Source organism: Sorex fumeus, unplaced genomic scaffold (assembly GCF_029834395.1).
Source record: "Sorex fumeus unplaced genomic scaffold, SorFum_2.1 ptg000019l, whole genome shotgun sequence".
Lineage (NCBI taxonomy): Eukaryota > Metazoa > Chordata > Mammalia > Eulipotyphla > Soricidae > Sorex > Sorex fumeus.
In genome coordinates this window covers 36,092,377-36,113,229 of record NW_026606076.1, presented here as the reverse complement: position 1 = coordinate 36,113,229, position 20,853 = coordinate 36,092,377, and the positions used below count along the sequence as shown (strand labels likewise).

Here is a 20,853-nt window from a genome sequence, read left to right as displayed (position 1 = left end):
CGGTTATTGTCCTCATTTCTGAAGCTTTCAAAAGGACCTTTGCGCTTCAAATTCGTTTTTCTCCTCGACCACTTGCTTCCTCTGCCTACCCACCTTTTATTTTTGGGCGCATGGCTATTTTCAGGGGTTACTCCGGGCTCTGGGCTCATTCCAGGCTGGTCCCGGGACACTGTGGGGGGGGCCGGGATCGAACCCGGGCAGCCCCGTTCCCCCCTCATGCATCTTCCTAAATAAGTTCTACTCAGTAAAAACAACCTTCGTTCCACCAAAATCAGTTTATAAACAAGATAAACCTTCCGGCAGGAGCTCTCGGTGCGTCCTGGGTGAGGGGCTGCCACCACGGGCCACCGCCACGGAGCGACCCCGCCGCCCACAAGGCGGAGACCGTGGGGGTTCAGGCGCTCAGAGCGACCACCCGGGCGGGTGGCGGGGAAACCGACCTTCCCGGACCCCCCTGTCCCCCTGGGTGGCCTCTCACCCGCTCCTCACCTTCTGCACCACGCGACCCTTCTGCACTTCCACACAGAACGCCAAGCCTGGAGGATAAAGGTCGCGGATTTTGAGACATCACCCGCACGTTTGCCCAGAGCCGCAAAGGGCCAGGCTTCAAATATTCCTGACCAGGCAATTCCCTGCTCAGAAAGATTCATTTTTCCTCGTTTCCGTGATAGGATCAGGTGATCCAGACATCAAGAGGTCGACAGGTTTGGAATAGATGGGAGAGAGATGAGCTGAACAGATAACATGTCGAGCAGAGAGCCTTTGTATTAATGAAGGAAATAAAATTTATAAAAATACTTTGCAAACAGCCGTCAAGACCATCTCTCTGAGTCCCGACGTTCATTTATTTATTCATTTACAACCCTCAGCCACATGCTAGAAATAGGTCCCCAGGATTCTTTCTGGCAGGTGCCAATGAGAAAGACGGGCTTCAACAAGGTCTCTCACCATTGGGGGCTGAGGAGCTGCCCCTCAAAGTGATCTGGCAGTTTTACACACACATGTCTACACCGAAAGTTGCGGGACAGGGCCTGGTACAAGCCCTGGTTGAGAAGGTTGGGATGGTCAAGACTTCTGCCATCAGCAGGTCTGACATCCTCAAGACCCACAGACCCCATAATCAGCTCTGCATCCTGGCAATGCTGCCCCATCACAGAGCTAGAAGTGAAGATGCCCCCCAAGGATAATGCACTCACACCCAAGACCCCTGTGCCGTGCTAAAATCCCGCAGAATACCTACAAATCTCCATATCCTCCTAAAGCCGCTGGAGCAAGGCAGACCCCAGGAACCCACTTGATATGGATAAGGGGGAGTGAAAAACAACCACAAAAGTGCCCTAAAAGCTGGCACGATCCCGTCGGTCACATCACAGGCACTGGAGGTGAGAGATCCTTATATCTTGCCACTAACTGGCCTTCAGTGCCCCCCTTCGACTGAAGTATCACTTTGTCCTTTAAACGTGTGCCCGGTGGAGGCCTGATCCACTGGACATCATTAGGAAATAAAGGTGCATATAGAAGACTCCCATCTGTGACATCATCCATTTCACCAAGGAGCCTTAAAATGCCAGGTTCCAAGCGCAGACAGACAAGTGCCAGACCAGGTGATTCAGTCCAAGAGAAATGAGCTCAGATAAAGGAGAGGAGAGGTAAGTGCTGGAGGGGCTGGTCACAGAGTTCAGGGCAGTGAGTTAAGGCAGAGTCCCTTGGTCCTATACTTGTGAAACATGGAACCAATGTTCCCACACACATGTCCATCATAAAAACAAAAGCAGATTGATTCAAAGTAAAACACTCAAGTAGATTGTGAATGGGTCATGGGACAGTGACATTCTCTGGGAAGTCATTCATCAAAATGGGTGCAGCGACTCGGAAGGCAGCCCTGAAGATGTAGAGGAACTAGCTTAGCAGCAACCCAGAGAGCTGGAGAGACACTGGACCGGAGCAGAGGCACAGCGGGTAGGGCGTTCACATTGCATGCAGTCAACACGGGTTCAATTTCCAGCATTCCATAAGGTCCCCCAAGAACAGCCAGGAGTAATCCCTGAGTGCAGAGCCAGGAGTAAGCCCTGTGCATCTCTGGGTTTGACCAAAAATCAAAAGAAAACAAAAAGAGTGGCACTGACAGCTGTGATCGAGGGGTGGTTTTTGTACCCATTTACTTAGTTCCTATTTAATCAGTTTTCACCTGGATTCCATCATCAAGACCCATTATTTACAGGGGCTAGAGCAATAGCACAGCGGGTAGGGCGTTTTCCTTGCATGCGGCCGACCCAGGTTTGATACCCAGCATCTCCTATGGTCGCCCGAGCACAGCCAGGAGTGATTCCTGAGTGCAAAGCCAGGAATGACCCATGAGCATCTCCGGGTGTGACCCAAAAAGAAAAATAAGAAAAAAGTACCCATTATTTACAGGTTAACATACCCATCAAGCCCAACTGTGGGACACTGGCATAGGAAATAGTAATCATTACTATTACTATTATGGTTTGCTATATACGGTACCTCAGGAGGTTAATTCAGCTTCACCAGGAACTCAGGCATTAGTAGGCGTATGAAAATACACAGTGGCAAGAACTCTTAAGAGTGTACAGAATGGGAAGATCTTTGTGTTTCCCTGAATTGCAATCATCAGCAATTCCCTTTTCCTCATAGTACTGAAGTCACCAGCTTAATTTGAACTTGAGAACTGTAACAAAAAGAATGAACTAGGAGTGTATATTTAAGACATCAAAAGGTTAAAGCACAGTGTTTGCCATGGGATCCCCCAAGCACCACACTCCCAGAGTAATCCCTGAGAGCATATCCAGGAGAAAACCCTGAGCATGACCCAGGTGGGAAACAAAAATGGAAAAAAAATGGTCAAAAGGCAAGCTATGAGGAACCCAGAGATAATGGAGGCCTTGTGTATCCCACCCAAGGCGTGGGGAGATTGAATCATGCATTCAAGGTAAACTGGAATTCAGATTTTAGGAACTGCTGGGTATTTGTCTTGCAGGGTATGATGGGATATGATCCCTTTCACTCCCAGGCCCACCTGGAGTGATCCTGCCTGTGGAGCCAGAAGTAACTCTTGAGTATTTGTGGTTGTGCCTTACCCCCACCCCTACAAAATAGTACTTTTTTTGTGTATTGAACAGAAAGCGCTATGTCAGGGGGATCAGGTTTATGAATGACAGATGTGAGCGATTTCAGTGATTCCTGGGATCAAGGCTTTCTGTGACTGTAGGTTTTTTTTCTGGGCTCACCTCCAGTATCACATGGTCCCCTGGTACCACAGAGAGTAATCAGCTACCTGGGCAGCACTAGGAGTCTTAGGATTTTCATCTTTGGGGAGGGAGACACAGTCAGCAGTGCTCAGGGCTTATTTATTCCTGCCTTTGCACTCAGGAGTCACTCCTCTGGGGCCAGGGTTGAGGGCTCCTAACATCCTAAATTCCAGCACATCCTAATGGTTTGGATGGAATTGATGTAGGCATGCAGGCAGATAGGGAAGGTCCCCCCTCCCAAGGCAAAGGCAGTAAATTTCCTGGGAATAGCTTTGAAGTTGTGAAGGCCAACCTTGCAAAAAACAGGAATTAAGGCCTGATCACGACCTCACCTACGGCTAGCAACAGACCCAGAGAAGCTCCTGCAGAAACAAAAGGCCAGGAAAGGAATTTCAAAGAAGATCTTCACCACTCCCAACCTGTGTAGACAAACTCCTTAGCAACGGGACTTTCACCTAGGTAAAAGCCTAGATTCGATTCCCTTCTGTTCGTGGAAGACTGCTCATTGGATTCCCCAGACATCTGTGGGAGTAGGGCAAGTGGGTGGTCCCCGAGTGTTGGAACCAAAGTCGGACTTCAGACGGGGGCCACCCACCACTGCTTCTTACCCCCTCCCCCAAATCATATAGTGAGATCAGGAGGTGAGGACCAGGTGGAGTGGGGTGGGGGTTGGGGGATGACCCCAGACCTCAATGGTGCTGCTTCATTCTCAAGGGGTCCGTGTGACAAGAGGAGGTCGCCTCTGGTGGATTCAACTCTCTTGCACCCACAAAGGGCTGGAGGGGATGAGAGAGTCCAGCATCTTCCAGCCCTGCCTGCACCCAACTGGGCCTTCGGTCAGAGAATAAACTGGGGATCTGTGTCCCGGTGTCCCTGCTACCTGAGGCTCGTCCCACTCACTCTATGTGTGGAGGCACACCCAGTGGGCAGTGCTCCAGAGCCAGCTACCCGAGAGTGAACAGGGTGACACAGGAGAGGCTTGCCTTCCGCAGTAAGAAGTGTCCAACCAACTCAGTTATAAACGTCTCCAGACCCCACGTCCACATATCCCAGCACCCCACATTGCTGAGGATGCCTTCTTCTGTCCTATGTTTTGAGGTTCCTACACACATGAGAATTCCCATGCCTTCTGTTCTCTGTGGAGGAGGGTAGCAGAGGCCAGATTCAACTCCAGCATCTCCAGATGTCTGGGGTGAAGGTAACAGCCATCTGAGGAACTAGGGTGTGTTAAGAAGAATTTTAATTAACACAGAAATATTGAGCGTAAGACTGGGCAATCTCCTTCCCTGGAAAATCTAAATAGATCACTTCTTCCAAGGTTGTTCAGTTCCAAGTTGTTCAGTTCATTTCGAACAAGAAAAGTTATGACCCCTCTTTGCTCTGTCTGTGGCCCGGCTCTTTGGAAAGGTATCAGTTATAGTCAACCCCACGTGCCATCACCCCACGTTATGAGAATGCGCCAACCCTCTTCTACACCGAAAAGGGGTCAGGGATACAGCAAGATACAGCTCAGAACCCACCAAGTTAGGGTGGGGGAATCTGCCATCATGGGACTGAGGCTATTTTGGTTTGATTTGTATTGTTCATGGTTTGGGGGCCCAACACCAGCAATGCTCAGGGTTATTCCTGGCTCTGCACTCAAGAATCACTCCAACATGATGGCAGGCTGTACGGAGAGCCAAAGAAAGAACCAGGGACCTGTGACTGCAAACCAAGAGCAATAACCGCCCTGCTACCGCTGCAGCGAACCAAGCGGCTTACCTGATTAATGACCCTATATCTAACACTGAAGCAAAGAAAACGGCTGAAAATCTTAAGCGTGGGAAAGGTCGACCCGCAGCAGTTCTGCGAAGCGCCACGAAGTGGAACTGTGGGCATTTCCGTCCCTCCCCAGGCGTGTTCCTCTTAAGAATTTTCCACCCTTGGGTTTGCTTCAGGGATAAGTATGGCATAATTAAGGATCACACAAGCCGCTACCACAGGTGTTGCTGTACAAGAACCACGTGTGTGCTTTCTTTTACTAGAGTAACCTGGGTTCGATGCCAGCCTTCAGATCTTGTGGGGTACATATCTGAATCTTCTTGGGAGTTGAGTGGGTTGCTCACGCTTTGTCTCTGGACCAGAAGGGGTGCAGAGGATTGAACCTGACGTGGAAAGAGCAAGGCAAAGTCATTCATTTTTATTTTTTGTTCTCCTCACTGAGCTAGAAAACTTCTGTAGCTACTTTGCTATGTCTGTGACCAAGCCATTGAGAAATATTTCCTGTTATGGGCAACCCACACCCCAGCACCCCACATTCTGAGGGAGCCCAAACCTCTACTACAAGGAAGAGGCAGCATGGATACAGCAAGATACATCTCAGAAACCCCTCGTTGGGGTAAGGGAATCCTCCAAGAAGGGATGGAGGCTGTTGTGGTTTTATTTGGTTTGTTCCTGGTTTGCAGGCCACAAATCCTGCAATATGAAGAGGTTCTCCTGGTTCTGCACTCAAGAAGCACTTCAGCATGATGTTGGGGCTGTATGGAGAGCCAAAAACTGCGAGTGCTTTCATTCACTTGGGTAACCTGGGTTCGATTCCAGCATTCAGATCTTGTGGGCTACATATCTGTACTCAGCATAAACAGTGCTCCTCTCCCACAGTCCAGGGGATTCTCACCTGGGGCAGTCTTGAACCATGGACTGAGCAGAACAGTCTCTGAGTAGCTTCGCCCAGGGGAGAGCTTCGTTGCAGGGTGGGCGCTTACTTCCTACTGGTAACCCACAGAAGACTTCCCACCTGTCTTGGCATCCTCATGGGGCTGAGGGCATAACAGCTCACTCGAGATTTTTTCAGTGTGCATGACCAGAAGAATTATACCTGGGCTGGTTGCTACCCGAAGAACAGCAGAGAAGGATTCCAATGACTTTGCTGTGCCTGATAGTCTTCTCGTCAAAAAAATTCTAGACCTGCTGCTTGGTTTCTATCATTTACCCAACTTGCTTGCAATTCTGACACGTGGATGGATTTTCCAGGCAAGAACATAACGTTTCAGCAAGATGGACAAGCAAAATAGACCGACGACAGGTCACATAGCTGTGTAATTTTTTTCCAACTCAAAGAACAGACACAGTAAGTGGAAATAACTCCCTCTACAGAAAATTGAAGCAGCAGTTTAGAGTGAAAATAAAAGGGGGCTGAGACTGGGCTTAGTTCTAGCTCAGTTTGGCCCCCGGGATACACGTGCGAAGGCAATGATGCATTCCCACACAGCCGAGACAGAAGACCTTTGAAAACATCTCACATGAATCAGATTCCTCTCCATGATCAATGAGTTTTTTGTTATCTTGTTCTATTTACTAGGTGGGGAGAGGGTCACACCAGCATTGCTCAGGAATTCCTGCTGCTGCGACTCGTGGGGGCATGTGGGGTGCTGGGATGGAAACAAGGTTTTCTTCCTGGTGCCAAACAAGTGCCCTTCCTAATGCAAAACTACTAGTGCTGAACCATCAAGCTCTTTTCAACAGTCACCACTTGTCATTGTTGTCTATCAAATGTAAAGTCACAGTATTTACCCTAGAATAAAAAGAATTTTGGTTCGGTTGGTTTCATAGTAGAAAGATAAGCATTTCCATTGCACACAGCCGGCCCAGGTTCAATCCCAGGCATCCCATACGGTCCCCCAAGTACCACTAGGAATAGTTCCTGAGCGGAGAGCTAGGATTAACCCCTGAGCATCGCTGAATGTAACCCCAATAGAAAAAAATTAATAAATAAATCTATATATACTTTAGGTTTTAGAATTACTGCTTTAATGCAGCAACACGGTAGGAACTGGAAGATACCGTCTTGAGTGAAGTTAGCCAGAAAAAGAAACAGAAACAGGATGCTGTCACTCATCTGTGGAATACCGAACACTGGATGTGGAAATGTACTGTAAAGGGGCTGATTAAATCATCCCCCATTCCAGTTTTTAGAGAGAAGCCAAAGAAGGAAAAAGAAAGAAGGGCAAAGAAGGACAAAGAAGGAAAGAAATTTGAGGCGGAAGAGAACCAGAAGTTTACAGGGATCAGGGATTCATTTATGCCAGTGACATGAGTGAGGGGTGTAGCCATTTACCCAAAACACAGATGCAACAGAACTGAAAACAAAAAATCTAAGATATAAGCACTGAAACCTAGTCATGTGCTTGTCCAGATGACAGGTGGGGGTAGAGTGGGGACTGGGGTGGGGAGGGAATATGGAAACATGGGTGGAGGGAAGTTGATGCAGGGATTGGTGCTCAATTATTGTACGCCTAAGTACAACTATCAATGACTTTGAAAATCCTGGCACTTTAATGAAAACTTTAAAAAATAATACAATAAAATAAATTTTCATATTTCGGCACCCACGGAGGTTAAAGACCCTCTAGTCCCAGCATTAGGCTCTGATATATTTCCTGTGATATTGAGACCATAGATGTGGTTGTGGGGATGGAGCCAGACACCACCTTTCAAGTTGCATGCTCGGTGACTGAGCACTCCAATGGCATACTATTTAGTTTTAACAAGAGAATCCTACAGCACACTTGTATGCAATTCCCCTGTACCCAAAGCAAATTGCTGTATTGCCACATCCGGAACCTGTGATTTGAGTTCTGAAATCAAACAAAATGCACAATGAGAATTAGTCCAATGTTGAATGGAATGCAGTTGAGGACATCTCCATAGTTCTCTCAGTCCTAGCAAGCCTACCGAAAGGGAAAATCTGTGGGAAGTGTTGTTGGGAGGAGCTCGGCAATCCCCAAAAAAGCCTTTTGGGTTTTGTTTTTAATCAGACCCAGTGATGCAGGGGATACCATAGGGGATGCTGGACATCGAAGGTAGGCGGCATCTGTAAGGCGAGCACCCTCCCTGATGCACTGCTGTTCTGGTCCTAATTAGCTTCACTATGGGCTCACAGTCACAATTTAACATACACACAATAAAACAGTTTTTGGTGCACACAAGCTTACAGCAGGTAGGCATTTGCCTTGCATGAGACTGACAGGGGTTAATCCTTGAACACTGCCAAAAGTAACTTACGAGAACCACCAGGAATAACTGCTGAGCATCCCCAGGCCCCCCCAAAAAAGAAAACTAAATTTCTTCCCATATTCAAAAAACCATGGCAATGATCCAAAGGCAAAGATATGCATGGTGTCAGATTGACTAACCGGGGCCCAGAAAGGGCAGCTGACCCTTTAGGTGTACAGTCAGGCTAGTTATAAAGCCGCTAACACAAGGGCCTTGAAACACATGGACTACTCGACATCCCTGACAGACAAGGAAGAAAGACAACAAAGTCAAGAAAGCAAAGCACAGGATCCCTCCGTAATGAACAGTTCCGGGGAGAAGACACCCCTACCCCATGACACACCCCCACATCACATGTTCTAGGGATGAGAAAGGGACACTCAATATCCAATGAGCAACTCAAAGATGTTTTGGAATGGAGGACTCCTGGGTTGGCCACATCCAAGGCAAGCATCCTACTTTCTCTACTATTTCTCTGGCGATTTCTAAATAAATTCACGGAAACGGGAAAAAAATGGGAGAGCACTCACAAAGCTTTCAGGTTTAAGTTTCGGTCATACAATGAAACAGCGGTCCCTTCACCGTGCCCATTTTCCACCACTAAAAACCCAAGTATACTGCCATTCTACACCCTCCCCCTAACTGTGGGGCAGATAATTTCCACATTCTTAACTCTACTTTGATTACATCAATATTTTGACATGAGACTCACCATTATTATGTGGGATTTTACCCTAGCACTCAAATCTGGCAAAAACACAACAGAAGATAATTCTTTATCGATTGCTGGTTATAAATAACATGATTTTGGAATTCTGAAATTTTAACAACTAAATCTGGAGGGATTTCTGCCAAAACCTGCTGGGTTCCAAGATTTGTTCCTGAGTCTCTGGGATTATGGCCATTAAACAGCATTATCACGAGCCAGAGAGGCGGTTCGTGGTAATAACATAGGCTCTTGTTAGGGTGGGGAGGAATTGGGCGGCTCCACCCCATCCTGAGAGACCCCATGTATATTCGTGACTGTGGGCCCAAACCTGACTTTACAAAGGCCTTTGGAGGATGGAGGCCACCGACCCGCCAAGTGGGAGCAATTGGGGGGACAGCACCAATTACCCCTGGGGTGAAGCGGGGACAGTAACCTACTGCAGCGTCCAGACACATTTTTGCTAAAAGGCGCTGGGTTTCGAGACTTGTCTCTGAATCTCTGGGATCATGGCCATTACGCACCTTGATCACGAACCACTGAGGTCAATCGTGGGCACCAGACAACTCGGGGTTTTGTTGGGGTGGGAAAAAAAGGGCCGGCTCCACCACCATCCAGTTAGGCCCTGCATTTCTCCTCACAGCAGTCCCAAACCTAACCGTCCAGAAGCCATAAGAGATTGCGGCCACTGAGCCGCCAGGCACGAAACCTATTCCGACCTGAAATACCCAGCTTTGGTAACCTACTCCTGGGACCAGACACATTTCTGCTGAAAGCTGCTGGGTTCCAAGATTTGTTTCTGAGACTCTGGGATCATGGCCGAGTGATCAAGAGCCAGAGAATCCGTACATGGGCAGCGACTCGGGATCTCATTGAGGTGGGGAGGAAAGGGCAGAGTCCACCCCTATCACATTAGGCCCTGCATGTCTAGTCATTGCAGGCCCAAACCTGTCTGTCCAATGGAAGATGGTGGCCACCGAGCCACCAAGTGGGATCAGGCGGAGATACACACTCTTTCCCCCTTGTGGTGGTTCGTCGCTGGTAGCTCATTGCGGGAACCGGGCACATCTCTGCCAAAAGGTGCTGGGTTCCGAGATTTGTCTCTGAGTCTCTGGGATCATAACCTTTAAGGAGTTTCATCAGGAACCAGAGAGACTTTGCCTCCAATTATATAGCTGAGCCGGAAATGGTTTGTTGGTGTGTCTTACACATACCTAACTTTTGGCCGTTTACTTTCTTTGAAGACTTTGCCCAAAGATTTTGGAGTCTGGCCAAAGGCAGAGCAGCAATTTTGAGGTATCTGAAAGTCTGATGTTGCCATCAGGCTGCTGATGCACTCACCTTATCGGCACACATTGACCTGCTGGAAGCACCATACTCCCAGGAAGCAGAAATTCTATATATGTAAATAAAAACAATAGTGGGGTTGGACTCACTGTAAAGATAGTAGGATTCTTGCCTTGCTGATCCAGGTCAAACCTCCCTATCCCATAGGAACCCAGAAGCACCACAGAATAATTCCTGACCTGCAGAATCAGAAGTACACCTTGAGCTTCAAAGAGTCCCTTCCAACTCCCCTGAATAAAAAAACATATTATAATTAATATAAGAGGGGCTAAAGTGATAGCAGAGCGGGTAGTCCGTTTGACTTGCACGTGACCAACCCGGGTTTGAATCCCAGCAACAATATGGCCCCCTGAGCTTTACCAGGAGTAATGCCTTAGCGAATAAGCCAGGAATAACCCCATGTGCAACGCTGAGTGTGACCCAAAAAGAAAAAAAAATCCAAAGAGTAAATTTTCAGAGGCAAAATATCTCTCACTTGTCCAAACAAGACCCAAAGTCCCAACCCCAGAACGGAAGCCAATGAAAATGACCAACCGCAAAAGTCTCCCTTTCCTTTGAGGGCTGCCCGGGAACATATCTGGAGTTTCGATAAGTGTTATGTCCAGTCCAAAGGCTCCAAACAGGGTCCTTCGCACTCTCGCGTAGGGAGGAATGATATGGCCAAGACCCCCACTCTCTGCAGGCTCCTCAAACCAAAACCTGAAGTCCACGTGACCACCCACCAGTGCAATCTTGGACATGGATGCGATCGTGGCTGCAGGGGCCCTCAGGATAACGCACCCTCACCCATTACACCTGTGCCACAGAACAGTGTCCAATGCACACCTCAAAAGCTCCACATCCTCTAAAGCCTGGATATCCAGATCAAGTAAGAAACAAGCGTGAAAGCGCACTACAAGCTGGCGTGACCTGGCACTCAAGTTCGCACCGGGATTTTCAGGGCGCTCAAGCATTCCAAATCCTAACACAGGAAAGAATGAAGAATGAAGGTTTTCCTGTTTTTTTCATTTTCAAACTATTCAATGCTGCATCTTAGTTGATTCCTGCCATAATTCCCGCTAACCAGGCCCTCTGGGCCAAGCCAGAAGCATAGCAAACAACAAAAGAGTAGAGAGCCGTGACAGCTCTGAGCAGGGGCTGTTTCTGTACCTGTTTATTCAGTCACCTTCCTCCTTATTTTCATCACCAGAACCCATTATTTCCAAGTTAACACACAAGTAATTCCAAGCACTAGAATATTGGCATAGGTGTAGCCACGGTGAAAATCAGCAGATACCTTTCAATGACATAAGGAGAAGCCTGTCCCAAGCAGGCAGGCTTACTTCCCTCTTAACTGCACTTTTTTTTTTAACACCCTTGACCATCGTGTCCAAAGGAAATTTGCTTGACTGACTTGTCCTGTTCTGTCCTTAGAGACTGTTATTAAGGGATCAAACCATCCAGCATGAACATTTATATGTTTATTAAGGTGTGAGGGGTACATGAAGCCCTTCCCACATTCCTGACATATATGCAGTTTGTCTCCAGTATGAACTCTCACATACTGAGTAAGAGAACAGCACCAAATGAAGGACTTCCCAAAAGACTGACACTGATAAGGTTTCCCTCCACTGTGAATATTCCTGTACTTAGCAAGGATTCAGAACGGCAGAAGGGCTTCCCACATTCCTCGCATATAAAAGGTTTTTCTCCGGCGTGAATGCTCGTATGTACACTAAATCTGAGGCTTCTCAAAAGGCCTTTCCACATTTCTTACATGTATATGGTTTCTCTCCAGTGTATATTCTCCTATGTACATTAAGTATTGAGGACATACAGAGGCCATCCCACATTTCTTACATATACAATTTCTCTCCAGTGAATTCTCCTAAGTACTCTAAGGCTTGAGGCTTCAGCAAAGTAGGCCCCACATTCCTTACCTATATACAGTTTCTCTCCACTGTGAATTCTATGTACAGTCAATTGTGAGGATGAAGTAAAGGACTTTCCACACTCCAGACATATCTAAGACTTCTCTCCATTATGAATTCTCATGTGGAGAGTAAGGGTAGAGAACCGTGTGAATGCCTTCCCGCATGTCTGACACTGATGAGGTTTCCCTCTGAGATGAATTTTCATATGTGCAGTAAGTCTTGAGGCTCCAGCAAAGGCCTTTCCACATTCCTTACATATATATGGTTTCTCTCCAGTGTGAATTTTCCTACGTTCACGAAGTCTTGAGGCTCCAGCAAAGGCCTTCCCACATTCCTTACATATATACGGTTTCTCTCCAGTGTGAATTCTCCGCTGTACACTAAAGTTTGAGGATTCAGCAAAGGACTTCCCACATTCCTTACATATATACAGTTTCTCTCCAGTGTGAATTCTCCTATGTACAGTAAGTTTTGAGGATGTAGCAAAGGCCTTCCCACATTCCTTACATATATACGGTTTCTCTCCAGTGTGAATTCTGCTATGTACACTAAGGCTTGAGGCTTCAGCAAAGGACTTCCCACATTCCTTACATATAAATGGTTTCACTCCAGTGTGGATTTTCCTATGTACACTAAGTTTTGAAGCTACAGCAAAGGCCTTGCCACATTCCTTACATAAATACGGTTTCTCTCCAGTGTGAATTTTCCTATGTGCATTAAGTGTGGAGGCCCAAGCAAAGGTCTTTCCACATTCCTTACATAGATGCGGTTTCTATCCAGTGTGAATTCTTCTATGTACAGTAAGTTTTGAGTCTCTAGTAAAGGCCTTCACACATTCCTTACATATATATGATTTCTCTCCAGTGTGAATTCTTCTATGTACACCAAGTCTTGCGATTCAGCAAAGGCCTTCCCACATTCCTTACATATATATGGTTTCTCTCCAGTGTGAATTCTTCTATGTACAGTAAGTTTTGAGGCTCTAGTAAAGGCCTTCCCACATTCCTTACATATACAAGGTTTCTCTCCAGTGTGAATTCTCTTATGTACACTAAGACTTGAGGCTACAGCAAAGGTCTTCCCACATTCCTTACATACATACGGTTTCTCTCCAGTGTGAATTCTTCTATGTATCCTGAGGCCTGAGGATTGAGTAAAGGCCTTTCCACATTCCTTACATATATATGGTTTATCTCTACTGTGAATACTTCTATGTATACTGAGGCTTGAGGATCGAGTAAAGGCATTACCACACTCCTGACATATACAAGGCTTCTCTCCACTATGAGTTTTCCTATGTCTATTAAGACTAGAGGTGTGAATAAAGGCCTTCCCACATGTCTGACATTCATGAAGTTTCTCTCCTGTATGAATTCTTCTATGCATAATAAGATGTGATGATTGATCGAAGGCCTTCCCACATGCTTCACATGCAAAAGGTTTCGCTCCTGAATTTATATTCATATGGTCATGATGGAGCAACCCCTGACTCACACTTTGTTCTTGGGGCTGACGTTTCTGGAGATTCTGTCGACTGTGGTTTTCTAAGGGAACACCACAGTGCTGAGAACATGTGGAGTCTCCCACACATTCCTTAGACGTAGATGGGTTCTTCTCACGGTGACTGTCGTTGAAGGTATGTTGCTGTGAGGGACTCACTTTAAACAGTGCTCCTCTCCCTAGCAGCTGCCGCACTGGGGGATTTTGTGCCTCTGAACTGAGAATAACACACTCCAAGGAACTTTCTCCAGGAGAGGGCTTCTTCAGAGTGAGGTAGCCCTCGCCATTCTGATCACCCTCAGAAGACATCCCGCCTGTCTCGGCATCCTCATGGGGCTGAGGGCAGGATTGCTCACACGAGACATTATTGTACAGTGCAGGATCAGAGACATTCCACTTGGGGTGGCAGCTTTCCTGTAGAACAACAGAGAATTCTAATTATTGACTTATTCACTGAGACTTCCTGTCCAAAAACTGAGCCCTTCAGATGTGGTTTCACACATATGCACCGCACAAATTCAATTACTGACATATGAATAGTTTTACTATAGAATAACTACATGTTACTGTAAGTTGGATGCACAAAATTGATGGATGCAAAGTCAGTAAATTCTGTGATATCATCCCCTTTAAATTAATGAAGGAATACAACTGGAAACAATTCCTTCTATAGAAAGCGGACGCATCCATTTCAAGAGAAAGTGAAGTACAACCTCATGTGGGTTTTGTTAAAGTTTAGTGTGGAATCTGTGATGCAGGGGTGAAGACAACTCTGCATCATCACACAGCTGAGATAGACCACGTGGCCATTGCAAAGCTCTCACCACAAGTGATGACTTTCAGGATCAATGAAGTTTTCTTTTCTTTCTGTTTTGTAGTTTCTATTTATTGGGGGTTGGGTGGATGGAGGGGCACAGCATGCAGTATCTAGGATCAGTTCTGTGGGTATATGGTATCTATAAGGCGTGCTGGGTAAGGACCATCCATTCCTGTGCAAAGCAAGTATATTTCTCTCTACACCATCTCTAGGGCACACAAATTAGCTTTCTAAACAACTACCATTGTCAAGCAAATCAAAACTAACAGTATTTTTATACATGCTTGATTTCAGCACCTAACAAAGCTAAGGGTCCTCTACTCCAAGCATCAGGCTTTGGAATTCCTCCATGCCATTCTCAGGCTTCCACCTTAACAATCACATACTTGGTCCGCTCCTGCTGGCATAATAATATTTATTCTCAATTAGCGAATCTTACCAACTCACTCGTACTTGCTGACCCCACTCCCAAATCAAAGTGCTGTAATGCCAAATCCTGAAGTCGCCATTTCCGTTCTGAAACTGAACAAAACATGCAATTCAAGCACTTGTCAAAAAAATGTAGCAAAATGATGCCAAGTAGTTAAGAGTACATCTCTGTGGTTCTCAAAGTCCAAAGAGTCCCACACTAAACAAAATATTTGAATAGTGGAAAACTGTGAGGATCTTGGCAATTCTACACAAGGTTTTGTTTTTCAGCAGACCTGGTATTGTTCGGGGAACCAGGTTATTTAACAAATTATTGAACAGGTCACCTTCGGGCACTGCAAGACACTCCCTGCTGTACTATCGTTCAGATCCAAACTAGCTCTGTTATGGTCTTAATTATTCGAGAGCCATGGAAGCCAATTACAGGATCATTCTGTGACTGACAGTCCAGGGGAATGAAGAGCAGCGTGAGTATGGCACAGACCCAAGGATCCAGGAGACCAAGGTCCCGTTCTCAGCAGCGTATTTCATACATGCTCAGGGCACCCATACACTGCACAGGGCTTGAGCCAGGAAGAGTCCTCAGACACTCACCCGCACACACGCCTCTACTCCCCGACCTCAGGGCTCCTCCTTCCAGCCAGGAGATCACCGCAGGCTTCCTACCAGAGTGCCCTGCCCCGACAGAGACAGAGGCATGGATAAATGACATGGAAAAGGCGACAGGTAAATCCCCATGTTTTCCTAATATAACTGCGCAAATATCTGAAAGGCATGAACAGAATGCCCATTTCCATAATGCCACATATTTCTAGTTATTCGAGAGGTAAGACCCAAGAAAATTCCACAAATACTCTAGTCCGGGCCTTGTGGATGGCTGACAGGGGTTTGATCAGAACGGTATGTTGTTGGTTTTTGCCTTGTTTGGGGTCTCCCCTGGCAATGCTCCGGGGAGACTCCTGACTCTCTGTCAAGAAATCACCGCTGGTGGAGCTCGGGGATGACATGGGATGCCGGGGATTTAACCCACGTGCGCTCCTTGCAAGAAAATCACTTTCCTCCCTGTACTGTCCCTCTAGGCCCAGCAGCATATGGAGTTTCCTGAGCCCCTCATGAACTCGTCATGGATTTCAGTAACAATAAGTACATAATAAATCTTGAAATGGCCAAGGGTGGCAAGAGACCCTTATTTTTTTAAGCTGAAAAATGTATCAGAAAGAGAGCACAGCAGGAGTTTCTCACAGACAATCCAGTTGCAATACCCGATATCACCTAGGGTCCCTCATGCCAGCCAGGAGTGATCCCTGAGTGCAGAGTCCAGGAGCAAACCCTAAGTCCTGCTGAAGTCTCACAAGAACCATTAGAAATAAATCCAAGCACTGAAATAGGGCAGCACATAGGACAGAACCGATACACACATATGTGGGTTTGATCCCAGGCAGCACATAAGATCTTGGAGCAGGGCCAGGTGTGGATCCTGAATACACAGGCAGGAATAATCCCTAATCCCTATGGAAAAAAGAAAAAGCAAAAACCGTCTGTCTTGAGTGACTGGTGCAAAAGTACTGGGGGTGAGGTTTCAGTCCACGGTACCCCATGGCCCCTGAGACTCTTAGGAGTCATCCTTTAGCACAGCGCCAGGGGAAGTGTGAACTGTGCCCCCCAAACAAAGGCAACAGCAAACCAATTAAACACACAAAATTTCGTGTAGTACTCAAAGTAAATTGATGCACCATTGGATGGAACTATTTAAAGGACCTGAGCGATAACTGGGCAGATAGGGTTCTTCCCATGGACACAGTCGAAACGGGTTGATAGGAATCACCCCATAGGATCTGGCGACCCCACAAGAGTAATTCCTGAGGACAAGGCTGAGAGTAAGCCCTGAGTATCCACAGGTAAAGCCTAAAAAAAAAAAACAAAAAACAAAAAATGAGGGAGCGAACAGCTACTGCACAACTGTCCAACATCCCAGCCCGTCACAGAGCTACTGTTGAACACACAGCTGCCTCCCAACCCCAGGGAGCCCACCCGGGTCTGTTCAGACACGGTTGTCTCCACACTGCTCTCACCGACAGCCTGTAGATGCTGGTAGGTCTCCAGCATCACGTCCCTGTAGAGCTTCTTCTGAGAGGCCGCCAGGCATGACCATTCCTCCGGGGTGAAATTCACAGCCACGTCATGGAAGGTCACTGCGTTCTGAGTCAGCACGCAGAGAGGGTGGGAGTCAGATTCTATCTTAGCCTCATTGCCACTACTGTGAGGCCAGGAGCCAGGGTCCTATATTGTCGCTGGGCCTCTCCGCTCCGAATGAACCAGTCTCCATGCACATGCATTGTTGACGCGCCCCAGAAATCACATAAGGCAGCTGGATCTGCTAAAGTTGGAGGACGTTATACAGAAGGTTCTTGGATGTATCTAAATTTCCTGGTAACCCCAGGGCCAATTTGAGCACCACTGGTGCAGTGAGCACTGTAGAGAGGATCACTTGAACACAGAATTGTACTTTCCAAAAGACTATCGCTGAGTGTAGCAAAAACCACTGCACGCTCACCGCTGCACCCCCAGAGCTCATGACCAGTAGGATTGAGAACTTGGCAGTCCATATAGACAACTACTCACAGCGGTGCATGGCATGTGCGCATGTAGGAACTCACTGCTCAGTACCACCCCAAATCCCGCTCAAAGAAGGTAGAAGTTTCTGGACCCCAACAACTCTACTGGCCACAGAGATCCTTGGCTCTTTCTCCTTGGGATTGGTGCATGCCCAGAAATCCACACACAAGATTATGTGAACGTAAGACTATATGACCGAGCAGGTAGTCTCTCCAACGCAGGAAGGACAAAACAGGAGAAAAGCAAGTCTCGGGGCCCAAGTCACAGTAGTTGCCACGGCGAAAACGGGGCCAGCACACCCCAGGGTGCTCTGAGGCCAGTAAGCTTTGAATCCAGAGCCCAGAGTCAAGAGGACAGCTCATGACAAAAACAATGCAAAAGAAACCGAAGCAGCAGATTGGCGTAACAGGACAGCTGTTCCCGGGACAGCACGTAAGACTGCCGATCCCCAACATCCCATATGGTCCCACAAGCACTGCCAGGGGCAATGCCAGAATGCAGCGCAAGGAGTGATAGTGAGAATCCTTGCTCTGCCACCCCAAATAAAACAGAAAACCCAAGATGAAGCCTTTGGACCTCCAGCATCCCATCGGTCACCTAGACCTGTCAGGAATCAGCATTGAGCACTGAGCTTTGAGGACTCCTCATGCACCACTGGGTCAGCCCCAAAGCCAAATAAAACTAAACAAACATACACAAAAGCAGCTTCAAACAGCAGAATGGGATGGTCCGATCAAAGTCTCATCTTGGAATCCATCCAAAAGAAACTCAAAACAGAAGGCCGAGGAAGCCTGGGCACTCCTTTTACTATCTCATTTCATTCTCTCTGTCTACTCCTACCTGGGGACGGTTTACCAGAAGCCGCATCACCATCTTCTCCTGTCACTGTTGTTCTGAGGATCAGCAGGAGGCTCCGTGCAAAGACCTGGAAAGTCAGAACAGTGAGCACCAGAGAGGAGCACCCCCTCCCACTCCTGAGCTCAAACCAGCCACACCCTCCTGCACAGCCTCACAATTCCACCTCAGGGAGACAATGGCAGAAGTTCTTGTCTCCACTGGAGATGCAAATTTTGTTGGCATCTGTGCTGCACTTAAGGAGAGGAAGCTGGGCCCAAGCTACAGGGGAGGAAAAAACAGCCTTCTCTGATCCCCGGATTCCTCTATGGCTCCCACAGGAAAGTCCCTATAGGCCCTGCCAGGGGCCGACTCTTAGCCCAGGAGCTCCCAAATAGGCTGGAAGCAGTGCTGCCCTGTGGGAACCGTAGCCTGGCATGTGGCTCCACCATGTGACTTAGAGTGGGCAAACATTCGACACTCTCTTGCAGGGTGGACAAGGATATGCCCCTGGGCACTCTGTCCTGGGGACCTCAGTATTATCCACAAATGCAGATGTTGTCTGCTCAGGGAGAGATGAAGAGTCAGGGGTGCTTTGCAGCTTAATGTTAGGGAGCTGAAATTCATGAACCAGAAAAAGATACAGTGGTATTGTTGTTAGAAGGCAATAATGTGAGTTGGGTGCTTGACTAGATGAACCCATCAATCCTCTGCATCCCATATGGCCCCCAGTAGCTCCAGGGATAATACCTAAGCTTAGAGACTTGAGTAAGTCATGAGCATCTCTGTGTATGTACCCTCTCTGCCCTCCAAAATCTAAAGAACCAAAAATAGCCCCCCAAATACATTTTCATTGGCAAATCGCAGCCACCAGCATGTACCCTTCTCGATACCCAGCCTGACCCGGGCTCTCACGGCAAACAATGAAAATGACGAGCAACAGGTCTCCTGCCATTAGGTGGAGGGGCTGAAGCTCTGCCCCTCGAATCTGGAGATACTACAGAAGTGAGCTTAGGGCTGATGGTTCAAACATGGGAATGTTGGGAGGGTTGGTACGGCCAAGCCCCTAGCTGAGTCCCACATTCACCCACTGTTGCCCCATCCTGAGCTGCAGAGGATCGTGGCCAAAGAGGCACCCCAGAATCACGAACTCACAACTGTCACTCCTTAACCCTGAGACAGCCCCCACTGCACCCACAAAGCTCTGCCTCCCGCCAAAACTTCCATCACGCCTCACGATCCACCTGGATGTTGGCGAATAAGTGAAAAACCAGCGCAAAATTGCTCCCAAGTTGGCTCCCATATGTTCCCACAAGCACTGCCAAGGGCAATGCCAGAGTGCAGCACAAGGGGTGATAGCGAGAATTCTTGCTCTCTCACCCCAAATAAAACAGAGAACCCAAGATGAAACCTTTGGACCTCCAGCAACCCACTGGTCAACTAGACCTGTCAGGAATCAGCATTGAGCATTGAGCTTTGAGTACTACTCATGCACCACTGGGTCAGCCCCAAAGCCAAATAAAGCAAAACAAACATACACAAAAGCAGCTTCAAACAGCAGAACAGGACGGTCTGATCGGAAGTCACATCTTGGAATCCGTCCAAAAGAAACTCAAAACAGGTGGCCCAGGAAGCCTGGGCACTCCTGGTACTACCTCATGTTATTCTATCTGTCTACTCCTACCTGAGGACGGTTTATCAGAAGCCGTGTCACCATCTTCTCCTGTACCTGTTGTTCTAAGTATCAGCAGGAGGCTCCGTGCAAAGACCTGGAAAGTCAGAACAGTGAGCACCAGAGAGGAGCAGCTCCTCCCACTCCTGAGCTCAGGCCAGCCACACCCTCCCACACAGCCTCACAATTCCACCGCTGGGAGACAATGGCCTAAGCTCCTGTCTCCACTGGGGATGCAAATTTTGTTGGCATCTATGTTGCACTTCAGGAGAGGAGCTGGGCCCAGGCTACAGGGGAGGAAAAGACAGCCTTCTCCAATCCCTGGATTCCTTCGTGGCTCCCACAGGAAAGTCCCTATAGGCCCTGCCAGGGGCCGACTCTAAGCCCAGGAGCTCCCAAATAGGCCAGCAGCAGGGTTGCCCCGTGGGAACCGTAGCCTGGAATGTGGCTCCACCATGTGACTTAGAGTGGACAAATCTTCGACACTCTCTTGCAAGGTGGACAAGGATATGCACCTGGGCACTCTATCCACAAATGCAGGTGTTGTCTGCTCAGGGAGATAATGAGGAGTCAGGGGTGCTTTGCAGCTTGATGTTAGGGAGCTGAAATTCATGAACCAAAAAGATATACCGGCATTGTGGTTAGAAGGCAATAATGTGAGTTGGGTTCTTGACTAGATGAACTGATCAATCCTTGACATCCCATGTGGCCCCCAG

General features: G+C 47.7%; 1 protein-coding gene across 1 annotated transcript; it reads right to left on the bottom strand.

Annotated features, from left to right (window-relative positions):
* Nucleotides 1-12,513: 12,513 nt before the first annotated feature.
* On the bottom strand, nt 12,514-20,773 carry LOC130022204 (zinc finger protein 345-like; the record flags this gene model as incomplete). Its single annotated transcript, XM_056112960.1, has 4 exons — nt 20,768-20,773; nt 13,764-13,813; nt 13,153-13,488; nt 12,514-12,817 (listed from the first exon to the last, which is right to left on the bottom strand). Coding segments are annotated over exons 1-4 (696 nt in total), but the record flags the coding sequence as incomplete, so codon positions are not given.
* Nucleotides 20,774-20,853: the final 80 nt, after the last annotated feature.